The sequence below is a fragment of the Erpetoichthys calabaricus genome, chromosome 13 (assembly GCF_900747795.2).
Source record: "Erpetoichthys calabaricus chromosome 13, fErpCal1.3, whole genome shotgun sequence".
In the NCBI taxonomy this organism is placed as follows: domain Eukaryota; kingdom Metazoa; phylum Chordata; class Cladistia; order Polypteriformes; family Polypteridae; genus Erpetoichthys; species Erpetoichthys calabaricus.
The window spans coordinates 112,412,603-112,432,639 of record NC_041406.2 but is presented as its reverse complement, the minus strand read 5'-3'; the positions used below and the strand labels follow the sequence as shown (position 1 = coordinate 112,432,639).

The 20,037-nt window shown below is 37.9% G+C and overlaps 1 protein-coding gene across 4 annotated transcripts in view; it reads left to right on the top strand.

Moving 5' to 3' along the window:
- Nucleotides 1–19,715, top strand: part of LOC114663616 (chondroitin sulfate proteoglycan 5-like) — a 49,222-nt gene extending 29,507 nt beyond the window's left edge. Inside the window, exons 3-6 of one of the 4 annotated variants that reach the window (XM_028817475.2) lie at nucleotides 5,516–5,704; nucleotides 7,229–7,304; nucleotides 9,002–9,058; nucleotides 19,180–19,715. In XM_028817475.2, the coding sequence (XP_028673308.1) occupies nucleotides 5,516–5,704; nucleotides 7,229–7,304; nucleotides 9,002–9,058; nucleotides 19,180–19,344 (487 nt within the window). In that variant the 3' untranslated portion in view covers nucleotides 19,345–19,715. Of the gene's footprint in view, nucleotides 1–5,515; nucleotides 5,705–7,228; nucleotides 7,383–9,001; nucleotides 9,059–19,179 lie in introns of all 4 variants that reach the window. The other 3 variants (XM_028817473.2, XM_028817474.2, XM_028817476.2) reach the window with 3 other exon arrangements.
- Nucleotides 19,716–20,037: the final 322 nt, after the last annotated feature.

Here is a 20,037-nt window from a genome sequence, read left to right as displayed (position 1 = left end):
TACACAGTAAAAGTTCACACTGCAGTCAGTGTATTCAATAAAATGTATCCATCTTGAAGTCAATTTAGTACAAAGACAAGGCTAGGCACCCTAAGGCCTTTGTATGAGAAAGGAATCTAGTCAGTATTAAGATTCTGTTCAAATACAGAATCACTCAACTCTAGACCATTAGAGCTTAGAGTAAAGAAAAATGTAATCTTCCTGGTAGTCACACTACAAGGGAAACAGTTACTGCATGAGATAATTTATTAGGTAAGATAGGATCATTCTCCCAGTTCCAGATATTGTTCAGTCAACTGGTCTTCAAAGTAGTGAGGTAAGTTGATGCTCCTTGTGCTCATTGTACAAGAGACTGAGACAGAAGGATCATCCAGCTTGCAGGGTTTACAAAAGAGATATAGGTCGATGAATATTTGGTCAGAATGAAAGAGAGAGACAGAGTTACCCACCTTAAATTCATTATATGAAACAGAAAGTCCTTCAGCTAATATTAAATATAGTCACAGAAACAGGATCATTCTCCCTTCAGTTATCTTAAGACGACAGACAAGGCTACCCTCCATGCAGGTTTTACAGAAGGGTTGCAAGTTCTGTCATTTTCAGTTATTTTAGCAGAATAACTAAACTGTGTTCTTTCTCATTCTTATATGACACAAACAGTTTTCCACTGTTGAGCACATTCTAAATATTGGATCATTCACTCGATCATTAGGCTTAAGAGCAAAGGCAATATTGCAGTTATTATAGTTTTAGATATCTAATCTACACTACAGTCAAAACATGGAAGCAATACATGTTCAGTCAATATAGATTAATACTGAATTGTCCAGCCAGCAGTAAGTGTTAAGCAGAGACAGTACATCCACTCAACATTCTGTGCTGAACAGAGACGAGATTACTTACTCAGCAATAAGTGGGACTGGGTCATCCACCCAGCAATAAGTAGAGACCGGGTCATCCACCTAGGGTTCAATAAACTGAGACAGGATTATTCACCCAGCAACAAGTACTTTATTCAATAATCAAATGCAATTCCAGGAAAAACTGGGGATTTGCTCATTCTGCACGGTGGCTTGAAATCTGGACATGTTAGATGTAACTACTATATGATTTAAATAAGAGCTACTCCATAGAGTTGAGAAGAGCATATGACCCCATGGCTATTCTTTGCTGTTTGTTTCAAAGTGAAGCAGAGATCAGTTTGATTAGCATTACATCTCCAAATTGAATATTATACAAGCTTCAATTGCACCTTTATATCCTGACCATGAAAATTAGAAAATAATAGGATATTAGATACAGAAACATTTGCACCACAAATACAACCGTATTGCTAAATATGTATTTTTTCACCTTCATCTGTATTTTTTAAATCTGTATTTTTCAGCAACAACTATAATGTTTCCCAGATGAACCAGTCAAAACCCTTTTCCTAGTCCACCGAAAATATAGATACACGATTGATGAATTCAAACAACCCTTCAGTTACCCAAATAAGCATAAAAAGTTGAGATATTTTCCACATCCAGGGCACAGTCTATGTTATGTCATTGTTTAACCAGTAGGCATAATATCAATTTTTGTACCACAGTGAGCCCAAGTGGTGTATTCTTAGACTCTGTATCTGGTCTATTTAAATATCATTTTAATCTGATAATCTCAAGGTCCTGATTTTTCACACAATATAGAAGATCACTAACTAAGATACTACCATCTTTTCTACTGGTGGCATGAAAATGTCACATGACTGCCCAAAGCAAACAGCAAAATCCTAAGGCCTATGAATGCACTGCAGAAAATGTTGATGCTAATAAAAAAATGCAAAATGATGATGTAGTAATCTCACAATAAGGACGACAAAAACAGACTATAACAAAAAGATCAACAAAAAACATATTCCAAAATCAAACAAATTATTCTAGGATGATCACAAATGAGTCCCAAATAAGCCTAAACACAGAAATGATACGCATATATCAGTTTAGTCTGTTAACTGAATGTATTGAACATCAATGTGCTGACAACAAACAGTTCTGGACAGAAGACACAGAAGATGGTGTTTTTTTTCAAAGCCCCTTTAGCGTTCCCTGTTGGTTCAAAAACTACCAAATGCCCACTCTATGGCAATACTCCAATCCTATATACATGGTAAATACTGAATAGACAAAAGAACCTAAATATTCTAAACCCCAAATATTTTAAGTTATATACACTGCCTATAAAAAGAGCCTGGATCATCTACTCAACATTCAGTGTTACATATAAAAAGGATCACCCAGCTCTGCTTTCATTATTAAATAAGCACATCATTAAATTCATCCACATTGACAAGAAGTGTGGAAGAGAGACAAGATCAATTACTCAGCCATAGGTATTAGATTAAGACTGAGTCATCCCTCCAGCATTAATCAGAAACTGAGTCATCTACTAACCATTTGGTGTTAAATATCAACAGGATCACTCAACTCAAGTTTCCTTATTAAATGAGCCCACAATCATCCACATTAAATTCAGTGTTAAAAAGGGACAGGATTATAATCTCAGCATTCTGTGATGAAAAGAGACAAGATCACTTACTCAGCCATAAGTATGGGTCATTCACCCAGCATTAAGGAGAGACTGGATCATCCAACTAGGTTTCAATAAACTGAGACAGGATCATTCACCTAGCAGTTACTATTAAAGGTAGAATGAATCATCTACCCCGCATTTAGTGTTAAATATCATGTTAAATATCAAGAGGATCATTCAGCTTGGCTTTCAGGATCATCCATATTGGATTCAATATTAAAATGTGACATAGTAATCCACTCAGAATTCTATGTTAAGTAGAGACAAAATCATTTCTTAACAAATGGTTAGTATTTAAAAAGAATATTAGAATAATGGTATTATAAATAATAAATAAAAACATAATATTTGCTATTAAATAAATAAAATCATCCACCTAGGATTCAGTATTAAACCAATACTACTACATGATCCCAGCAGTCAATACTGAATAGAAACAAGATCATGCACCTCTTAGAGTTCAATATTAAATAGGGAATGAATCATACAACCATCATTCACTGTTAAATACAGACAGCGGATCAATTTGGCATTAATTATTATGGTAAATAAACATAGGATCAAACCTCCTGCAGTCAGAATACATATGATTCAAGAACAACCACTGTGATGAAAGATTTCCCACCACCCACCTCCGTTTCTCCTGCAGTAAGCAGTACTGATTTATAGGGTCATCCTTCTCTTTATCGTTTTACATTAACCATTTCTAGTGTTCTAGCGGTGTCCACAGATGCACAGATGCAGAACATACTAAAAATATCTATATTTCATTAGAAACAGCCTAGCAGGAGATCCAGCTTTTCTGGGAGCTCCAGAGAAGCAGGCAATGCTCAATCTGTTTCTCTAGCACAGACCATTTTGTGTTGGGAAAATTCATTGTGGCAGAGGGCCTCGCTGGTATAAATCATTTTTATCGAAAGCAGATTGTGAAATACTGTACCGCTCGGTGGCCTGGCAGCTTGAGTTTTGTTCTGTTTTTTTCTTTTCTTTTCTTACACATCTGTGGTTTGTTAGCTGGGTAGCACAAATCTCTATTTCAGTTTCACAAAAATGCTGCATGTCAGTATGCCCAGTCCAGTAGAAGTCAATTGGTATCTTCTCATCAATAAGTAAGTTATTTATATGCGTGTAATTAGTGGTTTTCTGATCAAAACATACTGTCTTGTCCCAGACATTTCTTAGCTTTGATCATTTATCCAGAGAAGTAATATATGCTGAAAAATGCTAACATACTGTACATGTAACTTGGCTGTTGTATGGTTTTTTGCTCATATACTGTGTCTTCACTGTGAGTCATCACTTTATAGAAGTTTTTCCTCTCTTAATATTAAAAGACAACATAAAGGAAACTGAGTTGCATATCTGAATCATCAGCTGAATTTCACTGGCAACAGCATTGGAATCTGTAAGCAAACAAGCAATTAAACCATTAGGTAACCTTTCAGTGAGAGTCTAGTTGCTGATATGATCATGCTCCAGAGTAAAGCTGTAGGTTATAAACTTCAGACAGGATCAGGCTTGTTTAAAAATATCAGACAGGATCAGGATCTGAGTTTAAAGTGTGAATATATTGAGTTTGTACACAAGTATACATCGGTGTACTTAGAGAGGATCAGTTTCCAAAAAGAAAAGCTTGAAAAAAGTAAGATTTGACAGGATCAGACTGGTAAGGATAAAACTGTTCCACATTCTGACAGAGTTATGATCAAATGAGAACCTAAAAGAAGTAAAGCTGGAAGATAGAAAGGTAGTCCAACAGGTACATTTACAAGAATAGATGATGCTATCACAATAAACTCAATAAGGGAAAGACTGCACAGTAAAAGGATCAGGGATCCAGGAAATAAAGGACACCAGGACACGTAGTTACAACAAGGTCAGACGTGCCTAGATACAGCTACATTTCATTGCATACCCCATGTGTCTATACATGATACAGTAAATATAATCTAAATCTGATGTGGAGATCAGAACATCTTAGGGGCAAAATGACAAAAAATAGAATAAAACAACAAAACATCAGGTAGAGACAGACAAAACCAGCAAGAAACTGAGATCTGACAGGGTCAGACAGAAGGAGGTCTAAGATTTGGTTGAATTTAACTCTTATGTATGAGGAGTAATGCTCTAGAAAAGAGCTTTTAGAGCAAAGTGAATGAGAAAAGGGGAGACAGAGAGAGAGAGAGAGAAAGAGAGGTTAGGAGCACACGCTGATACAGCGCATTGCCGCACCCACCACATGACAAACTAACTCAGGATCCCAGATTAGGACCCGAGTGCAGCCATGCAATGGGGGACACCTCAGCACCACACTAGTTCAGAGAAAGAGAAGAAAGACTTGTCTGTTCTATTTAAGAGATCCAGAAGAGAAGTCAAACAGGCTGGGTTAGTTCTGAGAGCAATAGACAAAACCAAAGAGCAAAAAAAGGTGGAAGTGATGAACAGGAAAAGATGCAAAAAAAAATCTTAAATTGTAACAAAAATGATCAAAAAAACACAATTTGAAAGAGAACCTTAATTTTGAGAAAACAAAGAAGTAAGAGTAAACAAGCCACCAAGCAGGTCTAATATAATACAGTTGATAGGACATCACACACCTACTGTAACAGCAGGTTTCACAATATGCCACTGATGGTGATGTCACCATTATGACAGTAAGAATATTGTACATGAAAACAATCAAGACAAGATTACTTTAAGCTTGGCACAAGGCCGTGGGATGGTGTAATTTAACAGAAGTAAAGAGAAATGCTGTATAATCCTAAACTCCACACAAGGACAGCCTCATGGTGGGCCTAATTTGTTCTTATTTTTAATAAAGTTGCACAGATAAAGCTAATCAAGCACTTTCTTCTTTTCCTTGTTTTTTTCTTTCCTCATCACCCCTCTCCTCTCACCTCTGACCCTTACCTCATTATCTGCCCCACCATCTCCATTTCTGCAGGTGCAACACACAGGACTATATCTGGCACAAGGGGGCACGCTGCGAGTCGGTCATCACAGAGTTTCAAGTCATGTGTGTTGCCATTGGTGCTGCTGCCCTCATGGTGTTGCTGCTCTTCATGGTTACCGTGTTCTTTGCCAAGAAGCTGCACCTCCTGAAGACTGAGAACAGCAAACTGCGTAAACGCTCGTGAGTGCCTTCTTGCCTGAGTTGGGAGTGACAACTGTTGGGGACATGTTAAGAAGTAGATATGGGTTAAGACCAGTGTTGCTACAAGTTGGTGATGGAATTACATGAAGTGAAAAGTAGGGTAGACCCTTGACTGGACTGTTCTTGACTAATATAGAAAGCTATGAAAGCAGACTAGCAGCGCATCCTTGTTCTAAGTAAGGAGCAGTGATCAGCCGTAAATCTGAAGACTGCCATGTTTGTAACAAGGTGTCAGAGATCAGCATTGAATCTCACTGTACAATAAAAAGTTACTGTTTACAGAAGTTAAAATACTTCTCACAAGTATAACATGATGACCCAGGGAATCCTTGGATGGCTTTTGATAGCAGCTAAGTGCTTGTCCAGTACTGTCCAATCTTTTAAACTCAGTTCTGCATCACTTCAATTCTTCAAAATCAACAGTAATACATTCAGGTTTCCAAACCCAAAGCCAGTTCATTATTCAAGCCCAACACTGCCCAACTCCTCACTCCATAATCTGAACAACCCCTGTTTTTAAGCCTAGCATGGTCTTTCTTTTGAAATCTAATGCTTGTTTAATCCCCACACTCATTGATTTCTGAATTAAAAAATATAACCCTCTCCAAATTCTCAAACTTCTCATTATTCTTTATTACTTAAACAGGACTGTCTTCTTGCTCATCAAATGCAACACTTCCTCACTCACACTTAAGACTGCCTTACTTCTGAAACCCAATGCTCCTGACTAAAAATAAAGCCTTCCTCATTCATCACATTCACCGTAACCTCACTATTCATACTCTGTGCCATCTGAACATGTCCTCCCTACAAAAATGCTGCCTCATTCATCAAGTTCAGCACTTTCTCACTTCTTAATGTTAATGCCTCCTCACCCCCTAACCCAACACTGTCTCATTACTTGGACCCAATGCTTCCACAGTCACTAAAACTAACATTTCTTCTTCAAACCCAAAACTTTCTCAATTTTCAAAGTCAATTCTTCCTCACAATTCAACTGTGAAACAAGACTCTATTTCACTATGTATTTTAAATTCATCTTGACTCTTCAGACTGAATGCCTTCTGATTTTATAAAATTAATGTTGTCTCAAGCATCAAGCCCAACAATGGCTCAATCTAAATAAACAGGTTTGCCTCAAAATTGACCGCTTTCTCCTATGCTAGCCACAAAGAAGCCTTCCAGAGTTCATGGGACACCATCAATTTGGGCAAATTGTGTCCACACAGCAGGGGGCAGCTGTCAATGTCAATGTAACTGGCCTGCAGCCCAGGTTTCTTAAAGACCTTAAACAAGCAATCTGTTGAATGTGTTATAATGCTGAGTAAATTGGGGATGGGGGAAATGCATGTGTAAAGCAAATTTCTCCTAACTGCTTTTTCTCTTTTAGCCTAAATATTCTTTCTTGTATCAGCTTCTTCTGCTTCTTTCTTCCCTCACAGTTCTCTCTGAACTTTCTCTTTCTCTCTTTCCTCTAACCTCTCATCATTCTTCTCTCCACAGTAAGTACCGCCCTCCCTCGGAGCAGCACAACGACAATTTCTCTCTGTCAACGATCGCGGAGGGTTCGCACCCAAATGTAAGGAAACTTTGCGACACCCCACCTAACCTCCCTCATGCGCGTGCTTTGGCTTACTATGATAACATTATCTGTCAGGTAACGTCCTTCTTGTCTCTCCCTTCTGCATGAGCCTATGCTTCATCTTCACTGTTCATCTCACTGCAGGGCTGGCTGCTCCCCAGCACAGCATCTATCACAATTCAGGCTCCTGCAGGTACCCCCTAATTCTGCCTTACTTTTTCTGGGGTGTTACATCACACCAGTCACATTTTATAGCAAGTGAACTCGAAGCCCAAGAGAGCCCTAGTGCTGTGACTGCCATTACGGGCTTCTTATTGACTAATGTTTCTTTTCACTTTAACAGGATACACAGACTTCAAAATGTAGGTCTCTATATGTGAACCCCTCAATTCCATTTCTAAGGAGAGGCATAAAACACTCAGAACCCTCACTCCAATCTATCCTCCCTATATTCAGATAACCTCCAGAGTAAAGTGGTCTATGAGTATCCCCCAGTATCAACTTTACTTCGGAGAACTAATTCTCACCACATTTATTATGAGGTGGCGTAAAACTGTATAAAATTTTAGGAGCTCTCGACTGTGTGGAATTCTATGTCTCTCATATCCAGCCACACAGGGAGCAGCTTACAAAATCTCCTGTGTGAGGCACATGGGATTTGAAGACTGTATTCTAAGATCCACTGTGAGACAGATATATGAGATACTCAGACTACTTAGTGTGAGATTCTTTACGGAATATGAAGACGACAGTGTGAGGTATATTATGAGATTTAGACATTATTGTTGGTTGTTGTATATGACACCCCAAACAGCAATAAGAAGCACCTTTTGAGATATTCAGACCTCCCTTGTGGTGTGCTTTATGTGATATGGTCTCATTGTTCTGAACTCCAAGACAAAAACAACATTGATTATTACGTAGTGGGACCACCAGTGTGACACTGGGTATCAGCCTGTCCCACACCTTCCATTAACCCTCATGTAGCCCTCATCCCAGCAGATGTTTTGTTGCTTAAAACTCTTTTTGTATGTCTGTCTGTCCAACCGTCCTTTCTGTCCCAGATCACAAAGCTAGAATGGTTTAAGGATTGATGATCCTGGATCATACTATCTTTGTGCTCTCTAGTTTTAACACCACTGACACCAGACTGACATTCAACCTAGACCATGTTAGTATAAATATAGCTCTCATGGTTTTCAAAATGCACTTGGCTCAATTGTTGCAAGTCTGTACTTGTTAACTGGTTCTGAGGTGGCATCAAGAGGAATATTTCAGTCATGTTTCATATAAATCCAACACAACATCCACATTCTACTGAGACCTCTGGGCCTGGCTAAGTCTTAGGGCCAGTGCCATTATAAGCCATTTCACTGGAAGATCACTAATTTGGACTTGCAACAGCTGATTCAAGGGCACTGGCAATCAAAAGCTTTGATATGTTACCAGACAGGGGTGTGCAAAACCATAAGAAGCAAATGCAGCACCGGTGAGACACCTGTGGGCAGTTCTCAATGTCATGATGAATAATCGGATACTGCAGACCAAGATTAAAAATAAACATATAACAGTCTATAAAGGTAAAATCTATAGATGTTAGATACCAAATGGCAAAGACTCAGGCAGGTTCTGCACACCTCCATTCTGGACCACATTTTTACTTTTCTGAGAGATTAACTTTTCCAACTCAATAGAGAACCATCAGCAGATACACGTGGGAGTGTGAAAGCAAAGAAGAGACAAGAAGCCAGGTAAGAAAGGGGAACACAGCATAGAATATAATATAGGGCTGAAAATGTGACTGCAAGGATCATGTAACATAGAGAAGTTTTAAAGATAGTTGGCCTAGAATAAATTATGTGAATTATGCTAAAAAGACAGTCAGGTACTTTCAAAATAGATATTAAAATAAGAAACACCAGTCAAGAAAGAAAATGCAACATTGATTCAGTTTAGGAGTGGAAATCCAAGCAACAAATTTAGTGGGACACAGAGCATGATATCTAATAAATGTTTAGTCCATCTAACCAGGAGGACATTTGAACTGAACTTTTACCTAGAGCTTCTAAAGTCTAGAAGAGAATGCAGTATATATGAACACTAAAATATAATAATCTAGAATAAAAATGTAGGTGTAAATTCAGAATGCCCAGGATTGTAACCCCATCTCTTTACTAGTCACAGGTAACAATAAGAACACTGATTCACATAGTTTAGGCTGTGCATTGGTTAAAACTGCTGCCTCAAAGCCCCAGAGGCTTGGATCAAACAGAGACTAGTCTCTGTCTGCATTACACTCTCTCTGAGAACAGTTTGAACACACTCCCCATGACTACAAAGATGTGCACTGTTGGTTGATTGGTGAAATTGCCCTGATATGACCATTTTCGTATTTGTGTATGGGTATGGAAATACTTTGCAACAGACTGGCTCCCTGCTCAGGGCTTGTTTCTGTGTTGCAGACATCGCCTCCAAGATCTATATTCCAATACAGGCTGCAATTCTTTACAAGCCTGTATTGGAATAAAAGCTGATATGTCCTTGTGTTACATAGGAGGAGGAAAACCAGAGTTGTGAAAAAACACAAACATTGGCAGAACATGCAGACACCTACATAGCAACATTGCCTGATGTGTATGCGAGTATGTAGATAGTACAGTTTGGCCTTCCCAGACCCTGAATAAGCTCAGCCATCCTAATTATAATTATTCATATAATAATTAACATTACCTTTAAGACCTTCCCAAATATTCTCCAAAGTAATGAAAATAACGCTTCTGATTTTAAAGTCTTCATTGTTGCACGTTGCCTGATGTGTAATAGTATATGAATATTTTGTAAAATGTGGCCTCCCCCACACTGGATAGGCTCAGTAACTTGGATGTTTGATCTTTAATCTTGTTAGTACTACTTTTAGCTAGCTATAAGCAGAAGAGAATAGAACTAGCCATCATCTACCAACTAGGTGTGCCTTTATATAGTTCATTTCATAGTATACTGTGTTTGCAAGACTTGTACAAAGCATTTTCATGCAAGACTATAAGAAATCCCACCAGAAGGCCATTCCCACTGAGGCCTGTGTCTGGCAGTCAAAGCTGCTGAGGGGGGCATCATTACGTTGCCATGGAAAAGGTTTTGAGCTGTAGACTTTCTGCTTGGTTGAAATGAATACTAACAAGTTACTGAGAATGGGACAGAGCCACTGAGTACAAGTTAAGACATTCGGGCTGAAGCTGCATGAGAAGCATCCTTTCTTAGCAGTGCTGGCCATAAAGGTCTGTGCCTAGAACACAGGCAATAGCTCGGTACTCAGTCTCTTTTTATTGCTCTATTTTGACTACTTTGCCTTGGAAATTCTTTGCTGTTAAAAGAACACAATGTGGGGAGGCCCACAGAAGGCAGAAAGACTTCCTGTTCTGCTGATTTTCATGCTTCGTCCCATAAATTTGATATTAATATATAAGCTAGACTTCTGGCTTTCCATTCCACTGTGCCGTCTGCTACCTTTCTATTTTCCATTACTTTTCCCAAAAAATCTCGCTGCTGTTATTTTCCATTATGAAGGTAGTGCCTAATATACTTTGGGATAACGAAAATCATATTGAGAAATTCACAGTCAGGACAGTGTGAGCCAGACAGTGCAGATTATACTCAAGACATGGCACAGAGTCAGCATACAGTAGGACAGTGACCGACTGGATGATACATAATATACTTTTGTTAGTTAAGACCTGAAATTACAAATTAAAGTCTGGATTTTGTGACTTACTCAGTAGGACAGAGAGGACCTGACAGTAAAAAAATAGATTTTTCACAGTGTTTACTGGAAAGCACAAGGTATTATCAAAGCAGTGTACAGGGTAGTTTAGGCTGTGCAGAGTACACTTACAGCAATGATGTCAAGCAGTACAAACTATACTTAGGACAGTTACACTATGTCCAATTGGTGCACAGAATGCTCTTCATAGAGACAAACACGGGTGACTACTCAGTGCTGACAAGACTTCAGACAGTAAGAGCCAGGAGAACTTGTTGGAGGACTAGAAGGTGCAAAGCACATTGAAGATATTTTGATTAAGGTAGTGCTGAAGATACTCAGCACAGTGATGACCAGAGAATATGAAGAATAGTATACACATAAAGGTTCTAAAGTACAGGGTATAATTCAGTCATTATGGAATATTTAATACAGAAAAACATTAGGAGAGGGAAGACTAAGTGGTACAGGGTATACTACCACAGCTAAGATTGGGAAGCATGAAGAACATTTAGAATCTGGGGGAATCGTTCAATGTAGATGACACTTAAAATAGTGAAACCAGGCTGTACACTGCATTATCCTATCAGGAAACACTGGAAAGCACAGAGCATAACCAACACGCTGTGACAACAACGAGCCATACAGGACAGCAATGGCCGTCTAACACTTTGAGGATGAGAAAGGACGACTGGATAGTGCACAGTGTTCCTTGTCTGTCTAGACAACTTAAAGTGATACTGAGGTTTTGTAAAGGTTCCCATGTTCTATGAGTAGAGTAGAGAAAGGAGGCAGACTGTTCCTACAGGTAAGTGCCAAAGGAGGTAGACTCTTACTAAGTGCCATGTGCCTTACTCTAGACCAGTGGTTCCCAAACTCGGTCCTGGGGAGCCACTGTGGCTGCAGGTTTTTGTTTCAACCAACTTTCCATTTTTTATTGGACTCTTAGCCTAATTAAGTGAGTCATTATTTCCAGGTTTCTGTGTTTTGGAGTAAATGTAGAAATTACAAACTAAGTTTGGTAGATTTTTATTAAAATGTAATAAGCATTTACATGAGGAATATGTAGTTTTTTTTAAGTCATTAACAGTATTTTCAACCTAATTGTCATTCTGCTCTTCCAGGTGTTCTGGTTATTTAATTGATTTTTTACTAATTAGTGAGTCTGACACTGAAGTTGTTGCTGCTTTCATCATCCCAGGCGCCTGCTGCACTGGTTGTTAATTGTTACTATTAGGGTTGAAAGAAAGGAATAAACTGCACAGGAAAAGGTGAAAATAATAGGAAAACAACAAAAGAGAGTTAAGCATTTATAGATTTAGGAAAAAATAGAAATATTTCTAAATGTCTTATAAATGTAAAAACCATACAGTTGTTTTCTGAATGCAGATTAAGAGAAGAATAAAAAAGAGCAACTAATTAAATGAGATCAGTGGTTATCGATTATTATCACCGATTGTGAATGTGGTTGGAACCAAAACCTACAGCCAGAACAAAGTTTAGGAACCACTGCTCTAGACTCATTATCATAGAGTTTTTATGACTAATAATGGTTCTTCTAATTGATTTGGGTTCTAAAGTCCAAAGACAAGCACCAGCAGGATGTTGATGCAAAAGGCAAAATGACTCTAGAATGAGTAAAAATGAAGGGGCAACAATGTGTTACGGTTTGAAATAAGAGTGCTGTGTTCATTAATTACTGAGAAAAATCAATGTACTGATAAGGTAGATAAAGCCAAATAATACTCATACAGATCCAAAACCTTTCAGATGTCTTTGCTTGAAGTCCAGTCTGCATGTGTGTCTATATGTTTGTCTGTCATCAATCTTTGGTCAGTCTTCTCTGCTAAAGTATATAAGGGGCCAAATATTTCTGTTCAGGCCAGAGAGTGGAACCTGTGAATTAGTCCCAAAATCTAATGCTGGCTTTGTAGAAGGCTGCCAACTTGATATGAGTATTGCATACTATTGTTTAAAAAATCCTGGTTTGAATGTCTATCATTACTGAGAGAAAAAATATACACTTTTACTGAAACAATTGTGCAGAGTTTTGATGTTTTCCCTCAGTTGCTACAGTAATCTTTCCAAGATATATTGATTGACTTATATGAGAAATGGAGATTCAAGTTTTGCATGGATCCATCAGTAACCTCCTATTGTGCCCGCTACAGGACAGTGGCGGTCAGTTCTTTAATTTTGATTGTGTGGAACTGACAATTTTGGATGATGTACACAGTGACCTGGTACAGAGAACAGAGTTACTGTTACTCTGTCCCAACCTAATTAAACTCCTAATTTGCTCTCTACAAGACAATGGCTGTCAGCTCTTTAATTGGCATTGTGTAGAACTGGATGTTTTGTATGAAGTACACCTGGTACAGAGAAGAGAATTACTATTATTCTGTTTCAACCTAATATCAAATGAATATCCCACTATCGCATTATATGAACTTTATCATATGATATTCCATGCAAATGAAGTTGTTATTTCACTCAAATAAAAGTAAAGTAGGCAATGGCTGGAGCATGAATTCCTATCTAAAATCTTTACACAGTTTACAGAGTGGTAGGAATGAAAAAATCACATTATGAATGGTCATATACTGTATTACACATTGTCATTCAATCTTCTCCAAAAATAGTGAATAATACAGTATATACAAAACCTACAGAATAAATAAATATTGGCACCACAAAGCAGAAAAATAAGTGTTGACTGAGTACAGACAGATGCTCTGAAGATCAATGCTTATGTATTCTGTTATAAGAATACAGCAAAAAGACTGTATGTGTTGTCATGGGACAGCTAAGAATGTTTAAGCCACAAAATATGCCATTGGCATAATGGCTGAATACAGAGGGAGATATATTGTTTATTAGATTAAAGATTGTAATGAAAAGATTCAGAATGCAGTGTGGTCTAAGAAAAGTCCTTAAATTATAGAGTAAAGCAATGACTCACTATAATTAGATGCTTTAGACTATGGAGTGGTAGTAAAGGATATGTAATGTTAGTTAAAATCTGCATCAGAATGACAATTATCAACTTACAGTTGTGCTTGAAAGTTTGTGAACCCTTTAGAATTTTCTATATTTCTGCATAAATATGACCTAAAACATCATCAGATTTCCTTCCACTCAAGATCTAAAAGTAGATAAAGAGAAACCAGTTAAACAAATGTGACAAAAATATTATACTTGGTCATTTATTTATTGAGGAAAATGATCGAATATGACATATTTGTGAGTGGCAAAAGTATGTGAACCTCTAGGATTAGCAGTTAGTTTGAAGGTGAAATTCGAGTCAGGTGTTTTCAATCAATGGGATGACAATCAGGTGTGAGTGGACACCCTGTGTTATTTAAAGAACAGGGATCTATCAAAGTCTGCTCTTCACAACACGTTTGTGGAAGTGTATCATGGCACGAACAAAGGAGATTTCTGAGGACCTCAGAAAAAGAGTTGTTGATGCTCATCAGGCTGGAAAAGGTTACAAAACCATCTCTAAAGAGTTTGGACTCCACCAATCCACAGTCAGACAGATTGTGTACAAATGGAGGAAATTCCAGACCATTGTTACCCTCCCCAGGAGTGACAATGATCACTCCAAGAGCAAGGCGTGTAATAGTCGGCGAGGTCACAAAGGACCCCAGGGTAACTTCTAAGCAACTGAAGGCCTCTCTTCATTGGCTAATGTTCATGTTCATGAGTCCACCATCAGGAGAACACTGAACAACAATGGTGTGCATGGCAGGGTTGCAAGGAGAAAGCCACTGCTCTCCAAAAAAACATTGCTGCTCGTCTGCAGTTTGCTAAAGATCACGTGGACAAACCAGAAGGCTTTTGGAAGAATGTTTTGTGGACGGATGAGACCAAAATAGAACTTTTTGGTTTGAATGAAAGCGTTGTGTTTGGAGAAAGAAAAACACTGCATTCCAGCATAAGAACCTTATCCCATCTGTGAAATGTGGTGGTGGTAGTATCATGGTTTGGGCCTGTTTTGCTGCATCTGGGCCAGGACGGCTTGCCTTCATTGATGGAACAATGAATTCTGAATTATATCAGAGAATTCTAAAGGAAAATGTCAGGACATCTGTCCATGAACTGAATCTCAAGAGAAGGTGGGTCATGCAGCAAGACAACAACCCTAAGCACACAAGTTGTTCTACCAAAGAACGGTTAAAGAAGAATAAAGTTAATGTTTTGGAATGGCCAAGTCAAAGTCCTGACCTTAGTCCAATCGAAATGTTGCGGAAGGACCTGAAGCGAGCAGTTAATGTGAGGAAACCCACCAACATCCCAGAGCTGATGCTGTTTTGTATGGAGGAATGGGCTAAAATTCCTCCAAGCCGGTGTGCAGGACTGATCAACAGTTACCGGAAATGTTTAGTTGCAGTTATTGCTGCAAAGGGGCGTCACACCAGATACTGAAAACAAAGGTTCACATACTTTTGCCACTCACAAATATGTAATATTCGATCATTTTCCTTAATAAATAAACGACCAAGTATAATATTTTTGTCTCATTTGTTTAACTGCTTTCTCTTTATCTATGTTTAGGACTTGAGTGAAAATCTGATGATGTTTTAGGTCATATTTATGCAGAAATATAGAAAATTCTAAAGGGTTCACAAACTTTCAAGCACAACTGTATATAATTTGCAGATTGCTATAGGAGTGCACTAGTAAAAAAGTCCTTGTAATACAGAACCAAATCTTAGTTACTTGAACTAGTCTGCACCTGAGGTCACTGCTCTATAAACTTAATTTGTCATAATGTAGACTTATATTTGGACATGAAGCAATGAAGGCCAACAAACCAAAGTACATACACTACCAAAATTACAGCATATATAGGCTGGTATCTTGAGTATATGTGTGAATAAATCATTAAATTTAAGATATAATTTACAAAAGGATGAAAAAATCATGAATATAGAATGCCATTCCATTATGTTATGATGGAACTCCTAAGAACATAAATTTACATCCCAGCAGTATAGCAAGGAAGCCAAAGACAACAGACTGAGTTTATAGATATCACAGGAAATATTGCACAAACTGAGCCGCTAGCATATTATTTGAAGCATTGAATATAAGTGAAAACATCTTCAGACATACAGTATATTGTCAAAATAATTAAATAATTCAGAATATCCAGCCATTCACAAATGATCAAACCCACTTAATCCTGTTCAGGATCTCGGGACTTGGCATTTCGCACAAGGCAGGAACCGGCACTGGATGTGGTGCCAGTTTTTCACAAACTATACTAAGACATGCTTCTTCACAAGTTTGGGTTGCCAATTAAATAACATACAGTACACGTCTTTGGGTTGTAGGGGAAAACCTGAGCACCTGGAGAAAAATCCATGTAGACATGGAAATAACAAGTAAGTTCCCTGGCTGGAATCTGGACCCCATATTCCAGAACTTTGGGTTAGCAGTGATAAAGGCAGTGCCACAGTGTCACCAAATTCAGAATATTGACTAATGATATTAAAAGGGCCCTGATGCCATGGACTGATGCTGCTGTGTGACACAATAAGCATACTGCTCTATATTGCTTAGATTGGAAAAATTACTTCACTATGACAGTGTGGAAACCAAAAGGATACAGCTGGTATGTGAAACATAAAATGAGCCACTAGCATATATTTTGACATCCTCAATATACATGAAGATACAGTATTTAAAGATGTAAGATTTGAATTTTACAATATTGTTAGCAAAGCAGATAGTTCATAAATTGATGGGCCATCCAATCAAGAAACAAGTTGTCATCTTGCACATAAATGCTAAGCCAAAGCCTTAGAATATAGACTAAAGCTCACATTACAATTAAAACTATCAACTTATTCAGTAAACCAGGTGCATTATCGTAGGGTGGGCAGGGCTCAGGATTGCCAGGATTGCATCATGGATTGCCCTACACTTGTGAACCCTGAGCTTAGTACTCACACACTCAAATAGAAAAACCCATGCATAAACCCATTTATACACTGATTATGAACAATGCCTACACAGCCTATCCCTTCTCAGTATTCCAGAAAAGCACTCACTAATGTTGGCATAAACCTACCAGACAGATGTCCTGTAGACACTGAAGACTTATATACTTTAGCTATTGCCACTTACCAACAGTATGCTACTCCTTCACATGCTGTTCACTATTGTAAGGCATGTCTCCTCATTCACTAACCCCAAGTCAGGCTGATACATAGATGGTACCTTCAATGTCCAGGTGGATGGTTCTCTATGTCACCCAAGGGTGGTCCATCCTTTATGCCAAAACATCACATGAGGGTCTGGACTTTGTAGTTTTACCTGCAGATAACTGACTGACTACTGTGAAGATGAACAGCTTGACCCAGAAGCATTGATCGTAAAAGCATGTCGAAAACACTTCATTTTGTCAGGGGTAATCTACTGTATATAGAATCGAATTCGCTTGGGAATACAGTAGATACTGCCATCTGATGTTTGAATTATAGACTGACCAGTTATTCAAATCCAATACTAATATTAGTTAAACATTAAACATACATAAAAAGAAAATACGTATAAACTTTCAAAATACATATGATGATGGAATAAAACATGAAATTTGAAATTTTTGAGTAAAGTGTCAGATTATAAATAAAAAAATAGTTCAAAATTAAATTACAGTTCATCATAGCATATCTGAGCAAAACTTGCTGCACAAATTAGCCCGCTGTGGTCACAAAATCCCTAATTTGTCCCTCCAGGATACCAAGGGTGCCCAAACCTGTTTTGCCAAAATGTAGAGAATGGTAGGCCACAAGGGCAAATAAAAATGGCCAGGAGATAAACATTAACCAAAATAACTTGCCCAAGTCAAAACTAGAGAAACAAACAATTGTTTACCAAAACTAAAATTCTAATCAAAAGTCAGAATCAGAGAAAAAACTAATCAAAAGTCATAAACCAAAGAAACGAATAGATTTGCATACAAATTATTTTAAAGTCTGTCCACAATCTTGGACAAAGTGTTGCATACAAAGCAAAACCTTTATATAGTTCAGGTGATGATGTCATCAAGTGTGACTCTGTGACAACATTCCCTAACAATAGGATTACAGCAATGGCGCAACAAAATGGTAGCACCTATTAGAAAACAAACTAACATTACCATAATCTCTAAACATGATGCTAAAATAAACTAGTCCAAATTGAAAAAGTATGTGAAAAAAATGCATTCTTCATATTTCAGCATGGAAATAAAATATTAAAGCAGGGTAAAAATATGTATAACAATTATATAGTAATTCAAAAGCAATAAACAGACTGGTCAGGATTTGGGGCTATACTCCAATATGAGTGAAGCCATTTAAATTATAAGATAGTATAAGATGTTCAAAACAAGCTGTTAACATTTAGTTTAGACTGAAATGCCAGTACATCCTATAGAGCAATAATAAAATACACTGATGAAAGCATTAGGATTAAAGGCCAGTACTTTAACATGACATGATGGTCCTCAGAATGTAATCTTCTACCTAGAATTGCATTAAGAGATTTGTTACAATGCTAACTGAGTCCCTACGAAAGTATAACTGAGAGCTGTCATAAGATAGATTAATGACAGTACCCTGACTATGCATCTAAAGTTAAAGAAAGAAATCAACATAGTGTGGCCCTGTAATGCCATGTTAAAGAGTGACTCTTGCTGGTCCAAATGAAGGATGATGCATTCATCTACTATGCATACTTGTTTCTTCTGTACAGAGACATAGTCAATGTGCCTCACTTGCGCCTACTGGGTCTGTCTGAGGGAAGGTTTCAGAACTGCTGGCACTCTGAGTGAATTGCATAGATACGTTTAGACAGGCGGTGAATGCTGGATTGTAAGTATCACTGCATTATACAGCATAAGGTGCATGGAGAGAGCATTGTCAGATTTTTTCATGCAGTTAGGAGTCTTTGCTGGTGGGCGTCCAAAGTCTAAATAAATACTATATTCCAAAAATGCTTACAGGCTTCAGGTATGAATTTAGAAGTGACTATCCCAGAGAAAAGACTCTAGTGGGGCAGACATGGAGGTTGGGAGTATATGCATTATCAGAAATAACAGCACCTGGTGTTGTTCCACAGGATGACCCAAATGCACAGAACAAATTAGAGGATCCTGTGAAGGCTTCGCTCAAGGAAAATGAGTCCCTTAACATCCAGAACTCACTGACTCCCAAGCATGAGAACAACAAGGCTGCCTCGGAGGAGAACTCAGAGGTAAATTCACTTCAGAACAACATGATGTAAGCACACATCAGGCGCAACTCATGGCTTCACAGCAACACAAACTTTTTATAATGTTGTTTCCTCATGTTCCTCTCGTCCCTCCCCAGACTTACTGATTTATCAGCATGCATTGGTGTATTTTATATAAAAAGAAAAGAAAAATGGGAAAATGCTGATGTTTGGTGTTTGTTTGACTAATTCAGTGACTTTGTAAATACAGAACGTAAATGAGAAACAAATGTTTGGAGTGATGCAGACAGAAATGTGTTTTCATTTTCATTCATGTGATTTCTAATCCTTTACTGTATTTTGATTTTTTTGTACTTTTTTTGGGAATTCAAAAACAAACAGATGAAATCAAAGTTGTTGAAATAAAACTTTTTAACATGAAAGCTGTTCTGAGCTCTGTCCTGCTTCTAATGTGTCCCCCTACTATCCTTCCCACTTGCCTGACCTCTGTCTTTCACTGCCTCACCAAAGCATCCTTATGTAAAGTTGTAGACTTGAATCGTAAGTGTACATATCTTGAGGACTGTGCAGAACAGACAAAAAAGCATGTTACATTTGGCCACATGTTTACACACATATTTGAAACATTTTTCTTAATATGCTTCTTCTAGGAGGTCACATGCAAAATTGTGGAGATTGAAAATTGACTGGGCCAATAAACATGAGTTGAGTAAATGCAGTATTACATTACAACAACAACAACAA